The sequence below is a fragment of the Hippoglossus stenolepis genome, chromosome 3, assembly GCF_022539355.2.
Source record: "Hippoglossus stenolepis isolate QCI-W04-F060 chromosome 3, HSTE1.2, whole genome shotgun sequence".
Classification (NCBI taxonomy): Eukaryota; Metazoa; Chordata; class Actinopteri; order Pleuronectiformes; family Pleuronectidae; genus Hippoglossus; species Hippoglossus stenolepis.
The window spans coordinates 30,854,379-30,866,949 of record NC_061485.1 but is presented as its reverse complement, the minus strand read 5'-3'; the positions used below and the strand labels follow the sequence as shown (position 1 = coordinate 30,866,949).

Genomic DNA, 12,571 nt, shown 5'->3' with positions numbered 1-12,571 from the left:
GTTATCTCAGAAAAACAGAAGTTTTTTTTTTATTATTCAGAAAAACAGAACTTATCTCAGAATTTCCGAGATAGTTATCTCAGAAAAACAGAACTTTTTTTTTTTATTATTCAGAAAAACAGAACTTATCTCGGAATTTCCGAGATAGTTATCTCAGAAAAACAGAACTTTTTTTTTTATTATTCAGAAAAACAGAACTTATCTCGGAATTTCCGAGATAGTTATCTCAGAAAAACTGAACTTTTTTTTTTTCAAGTGAATGCAATACGCTTCCGTAAGTATAATACAGGAAAGCTATCAAAACTTAACTCCCACACTAGTTTATGAGTTTGTTAATAGTACAGCAACCTCATTACAAACAACCCTTGACACTGTTGCCCCAATGAAAAAGAAGAAAGTAAATCAGAGGAGATTAGCTTCATGGAATTACTTCTCAAACACGTATTGTAAAACAGAAATCATGGAAGCTGGAGAGGAAGTGCCGTTCTATCAACCAAGATGATTTTTGCCTAGCCTGGAAAGATAGTGTTATGTTTTAGTTTGATCTCGACCCAAAAGCAGACACGAAGAGGGATTAGTTGTGAAGGATAAGAGTTCTTTAATATTGAGCTGGGGCAGGCAGATGACAGGCTGGTAGACGAGCTTGAGAGTCTGTGAGACTTGAGGCTTGAGAAGAGGCAGGCGAGTTGGCTCTGGTGATCCTGAGGTACTGGAAAAAATAGTGTTAATAAGATTCACTAGAACGACAAGAAAAGAATTTCTCGAAAAATAACACAGAGCAGCCAAGATAGTATACCACTGAGGTGACTGAACAATCTGGAGATGAGTGGAGGGAAGACCGGGGGTTCTTGTAGAGCTGGTGATTTGATAATTGAGACCAGGTGTGGAAGTAGTGCCAGGTGCCAGGAGTGGAGACAGCGCCCACGACACACACACACTCACACAGGGAAGTAGGAGACAAGGAACGGAACACAGAAAACAGGGAAACACTAATGTAACGGCATGATCTTTCTGAACTGACTTCACTAGTTTCGTCCTCTAAACCAGTGGTCGCCAAGCCCTTGCTTGCGATCTACCGGTCAATCTCGCAGTCTTCACTGTCGATCTCCAAACTCTCTGGACTCACTGGCTGCGGTTGCGCCACAGATCAGCTGTGTGTCAGTTGTCTGTTGTTCACACGGCAAAGTGTCCACTACTGGCGGCAGAGCTGCTGGTTTATCTACTGCATTGCCTTCAAAACAAGTCGGTTTATGTACTAAACTAAACATCAGGACACTACGATATGAAGACGCACATCTTCTGGTCTGTCGATAACAATCAAAGCCCCGTTAGAACAAATGAATGGATTCAGAAAGTGAAACGCTGGAGTGCTTTTACTTTGAAACGGGTTCGGGAAGTGTTGTAAATACGTCTGTGTCATAGAAAGATAAACATTGTGTTTCACAGAAGAATAAACGGAGAAAATTATCTTTCACCTGAGATTTAATGTTTATCTGTTGAAATTATGTCACAAACATGCATTTTAAAATGTTAATACCAGTTTTTGTATGCGTTTCAAAATAAAAGCACTCCAGCGTTTCTGTTGACGGAATCCATTCTTTTGTTTAAAAAGTTTTTTTTAGTGTGAAATATTTGCAGGAGCGGAAGAGGGCTTCATACTATATAATACTTGTATTTATTTTAGTACAAGGGACTACTTTCATACAAGGAAATAGTCATAATCATGGCCATATTCAAGGCAAAGCCTATGTAGAAACATTGTGCTGCAGTAGCAGCTCCTCTGCAGAACATATTGTTGAACTGAAGCTAAACATTGTGCACTGAACAGATGCTTTAAATATGAATTGATATTAATGTCAATTAATATCAACTGCATCAATGCCAACTACAGGCCGATATCCAACCGCCCCTTCCTGTCTAAAATCCTTGAAAAAGTTGTAGCCAATCAGCTGTGTGAGTTTCTCCAGGAAAGTAATGTATATGAAGACTTTCAGTCAGGGTTTAGAGCTAATCACAGCACGGAGACAGCCTTGGCAAACGTCACTAATGACCTTCTAATAGCTTGAGATCAGGGATTTGTGTCTGTCCTCGTTCTGTTAGATCTTAGTGCAGCATTTGACACTATTGACCATCAAATTTTATTACAGAGACTAGAACAGTTAATTAGCATTAAAGGAACCGCCCTAAACTGGTTTAAATCATATTTTTCAGATCGATTCCAATTCGTGCAAATTAATGATGAGTCATCTGTGTGCACCAAAGTTAATCACGGTGTTCCACAGGGCTCTGTGCTCGCCCCAATTTTATTCTCATTATATATGCTTCCACTAGGAAACATTATCAGGACACACTCGGTAAATTTCCACTGCTATGCGGATGACACCCAGTTATACTTGTCAATAAAACCTGAACAATGTAATCAATTAACTAAACTCCAAGCATGTCTCAAGGACATAAAAACCTGGATGACCCGCAATTTTCTCTTATTAAACTCAGATAAAACAGAGGTTCTAATACTTGGCCCTAAACACCTAGAGATACATTATCTAATGATATAGCTGCGCAAGGCGACATTGCCCTTACTTCCAATGAAACAGTCAGGAACTTGGGAGGGTCCCGAGTAATGAGTAACGTCTAGGTTACTCCGTACTGAGCACAGCGACACGGCACGTCAGAAGAAATAAAGCGTAACCGCTGGTCTCAAACAGTAACGTTCTTGGGAGGAATGTGCACGGACACATTCTCTTCCTTGCATCCCTCCACGCTGCAGTGTTTCTTCAGTGTTGTTTGTTGTGGTTAGCCTGTGGTAGCTAACAAACTGCTAGCTCAGCAACAAGTCTGCTTGGTGTCGCGTTCGGTGTGGAGGGGTGGTGGTGGCTAGCGGGGATGGGGCTGAGAGACAAGTGCGAAACCCATATGACTCATACGGTGGAGGAAGTACGAAACGCGACGTTTCAACGCGACCTAGTGACCCCCTTCAAGTAATTACGGATAGTAAAAGCCCAGAAAATGTATTTTACACAATATGGGCCGTTTAATTTAAGAGATAGGGGTTTGTCAGGCCTGGTTTTGTTGTATTGTTAAATTTCTTTTGGCAAAACCGCATGATCCCATCTTCCACATTTGTTTGTGTGAATTTTGTTTAATCAGATACAGCTGGACAATAAAACATTTAATTTAAATAGTAACTCTGACTTTCTCCAGCTACCCCTAGACCTGTCCAGGGGTAACAGTTATCATCAATTATCAACTGTTGCTGCTGTCATTAATAACATCTTTCACTATTATTAATTTCATTATAACAACTAGTCTGTCAAAGCTGAAACATGATGGTTACACAACTGTTCCTGTTCTCTCTCCTCTCTCTTCCCCACTCTTCCCTTTCTCTCTCTCGTCTCTCCCCTCTTTATTACCCACCTCTCTTCCTTTCACCATTTTTCTCCGCTCATCCCAACCAGTCGAGGCAGATGACTGCCCAGGACTTTGCAAGTGACCCCTATTTACCACCACCTGCTGTGTCTGCTCTAACCCTCCTCTCATCTGCCTCCCTACTACTTCAACCATTACCATTCCCTTGCTAATATTACTTACCAGTTACATTTTCCACACATTCGGCTAAGCTCTCGTTTCTCAGGGAGTGTTAGTGGGACAACACAAACAGATCCTTCAAGATGTTATGGAGACTCTCCGGAATCTTGACACCAGCGTATGTCGTAACTCAATGGTCAGATGGATTTGGTCTCTACACACCATTTCACCTGCTGCAGGCGCAGCCACTCCTCTGATCGATGTGCCATCGACTTTCTCCTCTTTGCCTGCTGTGTCTACCGCTCCCACCCTATTGGCCCGTGAGCCTTTCATTCTCACCCCGGAGAGCTACTCTGGAGTTTTGGGGTCTTGTGGGTGGTTCCTCCTGCAGTGTTCTCTTGTGTTTATTAATAATAATAATAATAATAATAATAATAATAATAATAATACATCGTATTTATATAGCGCTTTTCAAAGCTCTCAAAGTCGCTGTACATGGTGAAGGATAAAAATAAGGAAAAAATACAATCTTTAAAAAAATTAAAAACTATGATTGTGAGATATCCTATGAAAATAAAAACAAAATAAAAGCATGGGTTTGGGGCTTTAGCTGGGGAAAGCAAGTCTGAAGAGGTGGGTTTTGAGGGCCTTTCTGAATGATAGCAGTGTGGGGGCATTTTTGATGTGGGGTGGTAATGTGTTCCACAGAGAGGGGGCGGTGACTGAAAACGCCCTGTCACCCCAGGTTCGACGCTTGGTCCTAGGGACCTGAAGGAGGTTGGCCTCAGTAGATCTGAGGTGTCGAGTGGGGGTGTGTTGGTGGAGGAGGTAGGAGAGGTAGGGGGGAGCCACGTTGTTGAAGGTCTTGTAGGTGGTGAGTAGAATTTGGAAGGTTATCCTGTATTAGAGCCAGTGGAGGTCATGGAGGACTGGGGGTGATGTGATCAGTTGAGCGGGTACTGGTAAGTAGGCGGGCGGCAGAGTTCTGGACATACTGGAGTTTGTGAAGGACTTTGTTTGTGGCACCAAAAAGTAAACTGTTGCAGTAGTCGAGTCGGGATGTTACAACAGCAACCTCCCACCTACACGTCAGAATAATATTGGCCGTTTGTTTGGTAAAGCCTCTCAATGGGCTATATCTTTGTTGGAAGGGCAGTCAAATATTCAACTCATATCTTGTTTTAATTAGTGAAATGAAACAATTTTTGATCACCCAGTTCAAGGTAAAGTGGCTGCCAGTAGACTTATTTCGCTCTGGCAGGGCTCCAAATCTGTAGCTGAATATACTATTGAATTAAAAATTTTGGCTGCTGACAGTATGTGGGATGAAACCTCTTTACAAGGCGTGTTTATTCATAGTTTGGCTGAAAATATTAAAGATAAGTTAGCCGCTAGAGATGAGGCCGAAATTTTAGATTCACTTATTGCCCTGTCTACTAGCCTTGAAAACTGCCTTCGCGAACATCGTAGAGAGCGCGAAGGTCGCCTGCAAGTCCACTCTGCCTGCAAATTACCAGCTACTTATCCCTTGTTGACTGGTGCTGATGAGAATTTCATTGACTCCTCTCTTATAGCTGGGATATCCATGGAACCCCTACCCTCACCCAAGACAACAGTTGGCTCTCATCACACACCAAACTTTACCTGTGATCCTCCATCTCTCTAGGTCAGGTATTCAGTAAACATAAAGCCCAGACTTTACCCCCACACAGACCTCATGATTGTGCTATTGATCTGCTAACTGGTGCCCCTTTGCCCTCCAGTTGCCTTTATAACCGCTCTTGTCCTGAGAGAGAGGCCATGGTAAAAATACATACAGAAGCAAAAAGTTGGTGCTCCTGCCTACTTTTCGTCTAACGGACCAGCACCGCAAGGCGCTGGCCGCAGACTTCAGGACTTCCTTCAACGGGCTTGAAACATAATTTGAGTCCAGCTCAAGGCCTAGGATCACGGTCAGCGACTGGCATCTCTCGAGCTCGCTTCAAATGACCTGAACCGGCATGTCAAGGAGCTGGAAGATGTTTGCTCTGGCCTATGTGAAGACAACTCCTAGTCAACGACCTGGAAGGTCGGAGCAGACGGCAGAACTTGCGAATCCTGGGCCTGGCGGAATCTGTCAAAGGTGGGCGCCCTACAGAATTTTTACCCGCTCTTCTCTACGAGGTTTTCGGGAGTGAGACGCTTCCATCACCACCAGTGATAGACAGAGCCCACCGCTCACTAGCTTCTAAACCAGCCCCAGGGCAGAGTCTGCACCCGGTCCTCCTTCGATTGTACCGATACTGTCAGGGTGGGCAAAATGTGAAGCGTGAACCCAAAAGCACGACACAGAAACAGGTTTACGGAAATACAAGAGTTCAGGATTTATTGGAACGATCCGGGGGTCAAAAGCCAGGTAGTCAGTCAGGTAGCAAACAAATCCGATAAGGAGCAGGCAAAAGGGAATCCAGGGTCCAGAAAGCAGGTCAGAGATGAGATCAGGCAAAACAGATAAAGCAGGGAAATCGCTGGAAGGCTAGGCACTAACACACTAGACGATCTGGCAGAGAACAAAGGAATGAGCTGGTAGATATACTGGGTGACTAATGACTAATGGAAAGCAGGTGAGTCTGGCAATGGGATCCGTGTGACGATGTGATGCAGAGCAGAAGGGAGTGGCTGACATCTGAAATGACATGAGAGTTAGTGATGCACAAAATAAAAAAACAGACAATGAAACTGTTAAGATCTGGCTGAAGTCGTGACAGAACCCCTCCCTCTAGGGACGGCTCCTGACGTCCCACCAGGCTGGTCAGGATGGGCCCTATGGAAATCCTTGATGAGGTCTGGGTCAAAGATACTGCGAGACGGGACCCAGCAGCGCTCTTCAGGGCCATAACCCTCCCAGTCCACCAGATACTGGAAGCCTCTTCCCCGCCGTCGGGACTTAATGTGACGATTAACGGTGTGAGCAGGGCCCCCGTCAATAAGCCGGGTGGGTGGTGGGGGTCTGGAGGCGGGCTGAAGCTGGCTTTCTTTAACAGGTTTGATCTTGGAGACATGAAATGTTGGATGGACCCTCATGGACCGGGGAAGGCGGAGACGGACTGCAGCAGGGTTAATGACCCTGGCGATGGGAAAAGGACCCACAAACCGGGGAGCCAACTTCCTGGACTCCACCCGGAGTGGGAGGTCACGAGTGGACAGCCAAACCTTCTGGCCAGGAGTATATTGGGGCGCCGGGATGCGGGGCCGGTTGGCCCCTCTCTGGTACCGGTCCGAAGAACGTAGGAGAGCAGAATGGGCCTGCAACCAGGTGCGACGACAGCGACGGATAAACATCTGGACAGATGGGACACTGGCTTTACGCTCCTGCTCAGGAAAAAGTGGAGGCTGGTAGCCTCGGGAGCACTGGAAAGGTGAGAGTCCAGTAGCCGAACTGGGAAGCGTGTTGTGAGCGTATTCCACCCACAGGAGCTGCTTGGACCAGGCGGAAGGGTTGTGGGAGACAACGCAGCGCAAAGCAGTCTCCATCTCTTGATTCATCCTCTCGGACTGCCCATTAGATTGAGGATGGAAACCAGAGGATAGGCTGACCTTGGCCCCCAACAGACTGCAGAACTCTGTCCAAAACCGGGAGGTGAATTGTGGCCCCCGGTCGGAGACAATGTCACTGGGGAGGCCATGCAGATGGAAAACGTGGTGCAGCATAAGTTCAGCTGTCTCCTTGGCTGATGGTAATTTAGGCAACGGAATGAAGTGGGCAGATTTGGAGAATCTATCCACAACGGTGAGAATCGTGGTGTTACCGTCTGATGGAGGAAGTCCAGTGACGAAGTCGAGGGAGATGTGGGACCATGGGCGATGAGCAATGGGCAGTGGCTGGAGCAGACCGGAAGGAGCGTGGCGGGCGCTCTTGTGCTGGGAACAAATCTGGCAGGCCGCGACAAACTCCTTAGTGTCCTCCTCCATGGAACCCCACCAGAAGCGTTGCCTCAATAGAGCTAGGGTGCGTCTAACCCCTAGGTGACAGGCAAGCCGAGAAGAGTGTCCCCACTGGAGTACCTGAGAGCGTAGATTCGCAGGGACAAACAGGGCAACCACTGGGCGCTGGATGATCAGCCTGACCCTGCTTCACCTTATCCTCAATGTCCCAGGTTATAACGCAGATGACAACCTTGGAGGGGAGGATACTTTCTGGTAATGTGGCGCCACTGTCGGACTGGAACTGACGGGACAGGGCATCAGGCTTGACATTCTTTGATCCTGGGTGGTAAGAGAGGGAAAAGTCAAAACGGTTAAAGAATAATGCCCACCTGGCTTGACGGGAGCTCAACCGTTTGGCGGACCGGATGTACTCCAGGTTCTTGTGATCGGTCCAAACCACAAACGGCTGCTCCGCCCCCTCTAACCAGTGCCTCCACTCCTCCAAGGCCAACTTGACAGCCAACAACTCTCGATTCCCAATATCATAATGTTGTTCGGCTGGTGACAACTTGCAGGAGAAGAAAGCACATGGGTGCATCTTCTGGTCCTCTGCTGCCCGCTGGGAGAGGACTGCTCCCACCCCGGAGTCCGATGCGTCCACCTCCACAGTAAACTGACGCTCTGGATCTAGAAAGACAAGGATGGGAGCAGACGAGAACCGTGACTTCAACTCACCGAATGCTCTTTCTGCAGCAGAGGACCACTGGAAGGTGAGTTTTTGGGAGGTGAGAGCCGTTAGGGGAGCTGCCACAGAACTATAATTGCGGATGAAACGACGATAGAAATTGGCAAACCCCAAGAATTGCTGAAGCCTCTTCCGGGTGGTGGGGGTAGGCCAATCAGCCACTGCTTTGACCTTGGTGGGGTCCACCAGGATACGACCAGCCCTGACGATAAACCCTAAAAATGTTACTTCAGTGGCATGAAATTCACATTTCTCCGCTTTCACGAACAGCTGATTCTCCAGGAGCCTCTGGAGAACACTGCGAACATGCTGAACATGCTCCGGTTCAGACTTAGAGAAGATCAGGATATCGTCGAGGTAAACAAACACAAAAATATTAAGAAAATCCCGGAGAACATCGTTTACCATAGCCTGGAAGATCGCAGTGGCTTAGTAAAAAATCCACAAAAAATAATCCAGCTCCTGCAGGGGATGAAGAAGGACGGATAATTCCGGCAGCCAGTGAGTCATTTATGTACCTCTCCATGGCCTTGGTCTCAGGAGTAGACAGGGAGAATAGTCGCCCCCTGGGTGGTGAGGTACCAGGGAGGAGATCAATGGCGCAGTCATACGGGTGATGAGGGGGAAGCGAAGTGGCCCGTGCTTTGTTAAACACCTCCTTAACGTCCTGGTATTCTGATGGAACTCCTGTAAGATCTGGAAACTCATTAGGAGGAGAGGGGCTGGAGGCAAGAGATGACGCAGATCTGAGGCAGACAGCATGACAGTGGTTACTCCACTGTAAAATGGAACCGGTAACCCAGTCAATGTGAGGATTAAGTTGTCGTAACCATGGGTGCCCTAGAATAATTGGTTGTTGTGGTGCATGAATCAGATAAAACGAGAGAAGCTCTGTGTGGTTACCTGACATGCCCAGACGGAGAGGAATGGTGCGGTGGGTTACTGTGCAGATGAGGCGCCCATCCAGAGCAGTGGCCTTGATGGGTTGGATCAAAGGCTCCTGCTCAATACCCAGCTGCATGGCAAAAGTACGGTCCAGGAGATTGGTGTTGGCCCCAGAGTCAATAAAGACAGAGACTGTGTTAGTCTGTCCTTTGCAGAAGAGCTGGGCGTGGAGAAGGGGCCGAGAGGGCATTTCAGAACTTGTGAAGTGGCTCACCAGCGCCCTCTGAATTTTCTGGTGAGCCCGGTCTTTTACCGGACAAGATGACACATAGTGGCCTCCCTGCCCACAGTACATGCAGCAGTTCTCCCTCTGGCGCTGCTGTCGTCCATCAGCGAGGAGGAATTCCAATCGCTCTCAGCAGCGAGAGTCCGGAAATCAATGGAATAATCCACCGTTCGCCGACTCCCCTGGATCAGGTTGAAAAGTCCACGAGCAGCCTCTCGGCCGGGGGTAGCATGGTCAAAAACCTTCCGGAGACCATCGGAGACCGCTGACACGGAAGAACAGATCGCCGACTGCTTCTCCCACTCGGGGGTTCCCCAGTCACGTGCCCGTCCCGAAAGCTGGGTGATCATACAAGCCACTCTCGACCTCTCGGTGGGATATGTGAGAGGCTGCAGTTCAAAAGTCAAAGAACAGAGAGTAAGGAAGGACCAGCAGGTACCTGGAGCTCCGGAGAACCGTTCGGGAGCGTTAAGGCGAGGTTCCGGACCGGAGATAGCACGAGCTGGAGGACTGACCGGCCGTGAAGCCGCCGGCAGTTGACGGGCTTGTGCTAACCGCTGGAACTGGTCGTTGAGAGCCTCCAAATGTTGGTCGCGGCATGCTGAAGCTTCCTGGAAAACCTCCGCCATGGCGGTAAGTTGTCGCTCTTGTTGCTGCAGAGCACTGGCTTGTGCCGCCATCTCTCTCCGGAGAATCTCAGAGTCGGCTGGGTTCATTCTTGGCCAGATTGTACTGTCAGGGTGGGCAAAATGTCAAGCGTGAACCCAAAAGCACGACACAGAAACAGGTTTACAGAAATTCGGAGTTCAGGATTTATTGGAACGATCCGGGGGTCAAAAGCCAGGTAGTCAGTCAGGTAGCAAACAAATCCGATAAGGAGCAGGCAAAAGGGAATCCAGGGTCCAGAAAGCAGGTCAGCGATGAGATCAGGCAAAACAGATAAAGCAGGGAAATCGCTGGAAGGCTAGGCACTAACACACTAGACGATCTGGCAGAGAACAAAGGAATGAGCTGGTAGATATACTGGGTGACTAATGACTAATGGAAAGCAGGTGAGTCTGGGGTGGGGCAGGCACTCAAGCCCTCTCTACTGTACCCTTTCCGGCTCCGCATTACTCTACCCAATGGGGATAGAATGTGGTTACGCTCGGCCGGTGAAGCACAAAAATATATCGAAGGTCTCCCCACCGGAACGCACCAGCTTAAATAATTGCGGGTAACACTGGTTGACTGTGTTTACTAATTTCACTTTTAATCTCCCTGGCCCTGCCATAATGTGTTCGCAGTATGCACAGTGAGGTTCGCCTTGCCGACATGGTTAATAGCTTACTGTGATCCGGTTGGTGGTCATGTATTCCTTTGTTGAGTTTCTTATCTCAGCGGACTATTCACCGTCTGAGAGACGGCCGTGGTGTTAAGTTTAACTGTATTCTGTGAGTGTCAACTTTATGTTTTTACTGTATTGTATATACTCTTTCAGACTCACAGAAAAGTGAAATAGCATAGTTTCCCCTCCCTGTTAAGGCCATGTTCCAAGCAAAGCTGAAATGTTAACCCAGGGGTGTTTAAATTTTTTTTTTTCAACGGAGCTGAAGATGACGTGTTCATTGCATTGTTTTGCATTTACATTCAGTATTTTGCATTGCACAAAGTATTTATCCATGATAAAGACTATGTTCAGAGTCTTTGCCATTGCACTAAGTGTCGTCGAAAACCAGGTTTCTGAAATCGGAAGGTGTTTTGCTAAAGGGTGTGAAACCTCGTCATCACAACGATCCCAATCACAATTTTCTCGATCCTACAATCCCCAGCATGTGCCCCTGGTACTCTATTCGACACTCTGTTATTTTTCCAGCCCCAGCATGTGCCCCTGATACTCTATTCAACACCCCACACAATTTTTTGTGTGGGTCTCTGACATGCATCCAGCCCCAGCCCAGTGAGTGAGTGAGGCACAGCCAGGCCCCTCATACCAGTTCCTCTGGCCGATTCCCAGTGCATCCGGCGCGGATAGAGGCACACAGAGCGAGGCCCCCTAGTCCTGGAGCTCCGTGTGGGACTGATTGAAATTTGCTATTATTATTTTTATTCAGGCAAATGAATTGCCTTTTTGACGGCTCGAACATGCTTGAAAACTAACCAAAGTTTGCAGAAAATTCAAAAGTGGTACAATTTTTACAAATTCTGGAGTAATTTGAAAACGGGTGTGGCGTGGTGTGGAGCATTTATAGGGGTGTTGATGAGTTGATTCCGACCAAGTGTGGGACACACGGCAGGTGCCACGACTGGCGCACTCACACACATACCCACACTAGAGGAACGGCCTGAGCCATGACAGAAGGTAAGTTTGTACTATAGTTTAGTCTCCAGAACCACTAGGTCACTAGGATTTATGAGTTTTTAATCCAGTATTTCTTTTCTCTTTCAGGCCACCATGCCTGAGTGCCCAGTGTGTCAGGAGATCTTCAGGCAGTTGCGCAAGCACCTGATCACAGCACATTCATTGCAAAATGGGACGGAACGGCGAATCGTATTGAACTAGATGGCAGGGAGAGGGACCCTCCGGAGTTGTCAGTGCCCGCTGAGCGGGTGTGGTTATGCACTCTCCAGGCTGGACACGCTCAAGCTCCTGGCATAGCTCCGGGAATCAAACCCGACCCCAGGTATCAGCACATGCCTTGACTGCATAGTGGGCCTCGTTGAGGAGGATATCGTGGAGTTGTCCCCCGTCACCGATTGCGGAGTCCCTGAGTGTCAGGAGGAGAGAAGAGCCTCTCTAAGAGAAATCAAAGAGTGAGAGGGACCAGCTCACTGATGACCTCAAGCTGCTGAGGGAACAAATTGCAGCAGATGGAGAGGAAGCACTGTGGACCAGCAGCGGAGGAAGTGAAAAGGAGCAAGAGGAGCCAGAGGTGAGTCTCTGTGTCTGTGTCTGTGTACTTGCACCGGCACTGGCCGAGTCACAGTGCCTTCAACCCGGATACAGGCACACGCAGCGAGGCCCCCCTCTTCTGGAGCTCCGTGAGTGAGTGAGTTAGGGAGGGAGGGAGAACCAGGCCATGCGCACCGTTTCCTCTGGCCGAGTCATAGTGTCTCCAGCACGGCTACACGCACTCAGAGCGACATCCATATTGCATGCAAAGCTGAACAAAAATCATCAGAGTGTTGTGAGAGTTTCTCAGTTCTCTGCTCCTCTGTGATGTTTTTCAGGCCAAGAATAC

At 48.0% G+C, this 12,571-nt stretch overlaps 1 protein-coding gene across 1 annotated transcript; it reads right to left on the bottom strand.

Annotated features, from left to right (window-relative positions):
- Nucleotides 1-7,502: 7,502 nt before the first annotated feature.
- Nucleotides 7,503-9,979, bottom strand: LOC124851551. Its single transcript, XM_047339334.1, has 4 exons — nt 9,413-9,979; nt 9,088-9,284; nt 8,762-8,901; nt 7,503-8,607 (listed from the first exon to the last, which is right to left on the bottom strand). Exons 1-4 carry the CDS (start codon nt 9,977-9,979, stop codon nt 7,523-7,525), a joined length of 1,989 nt encoding a protein of 662 aa, XP_047195290.1. The 3' UTR covers nt 7,503-7,522.
- Nucleotides 9,980-12,571: the final 2,592 nt, after the last annotated feature.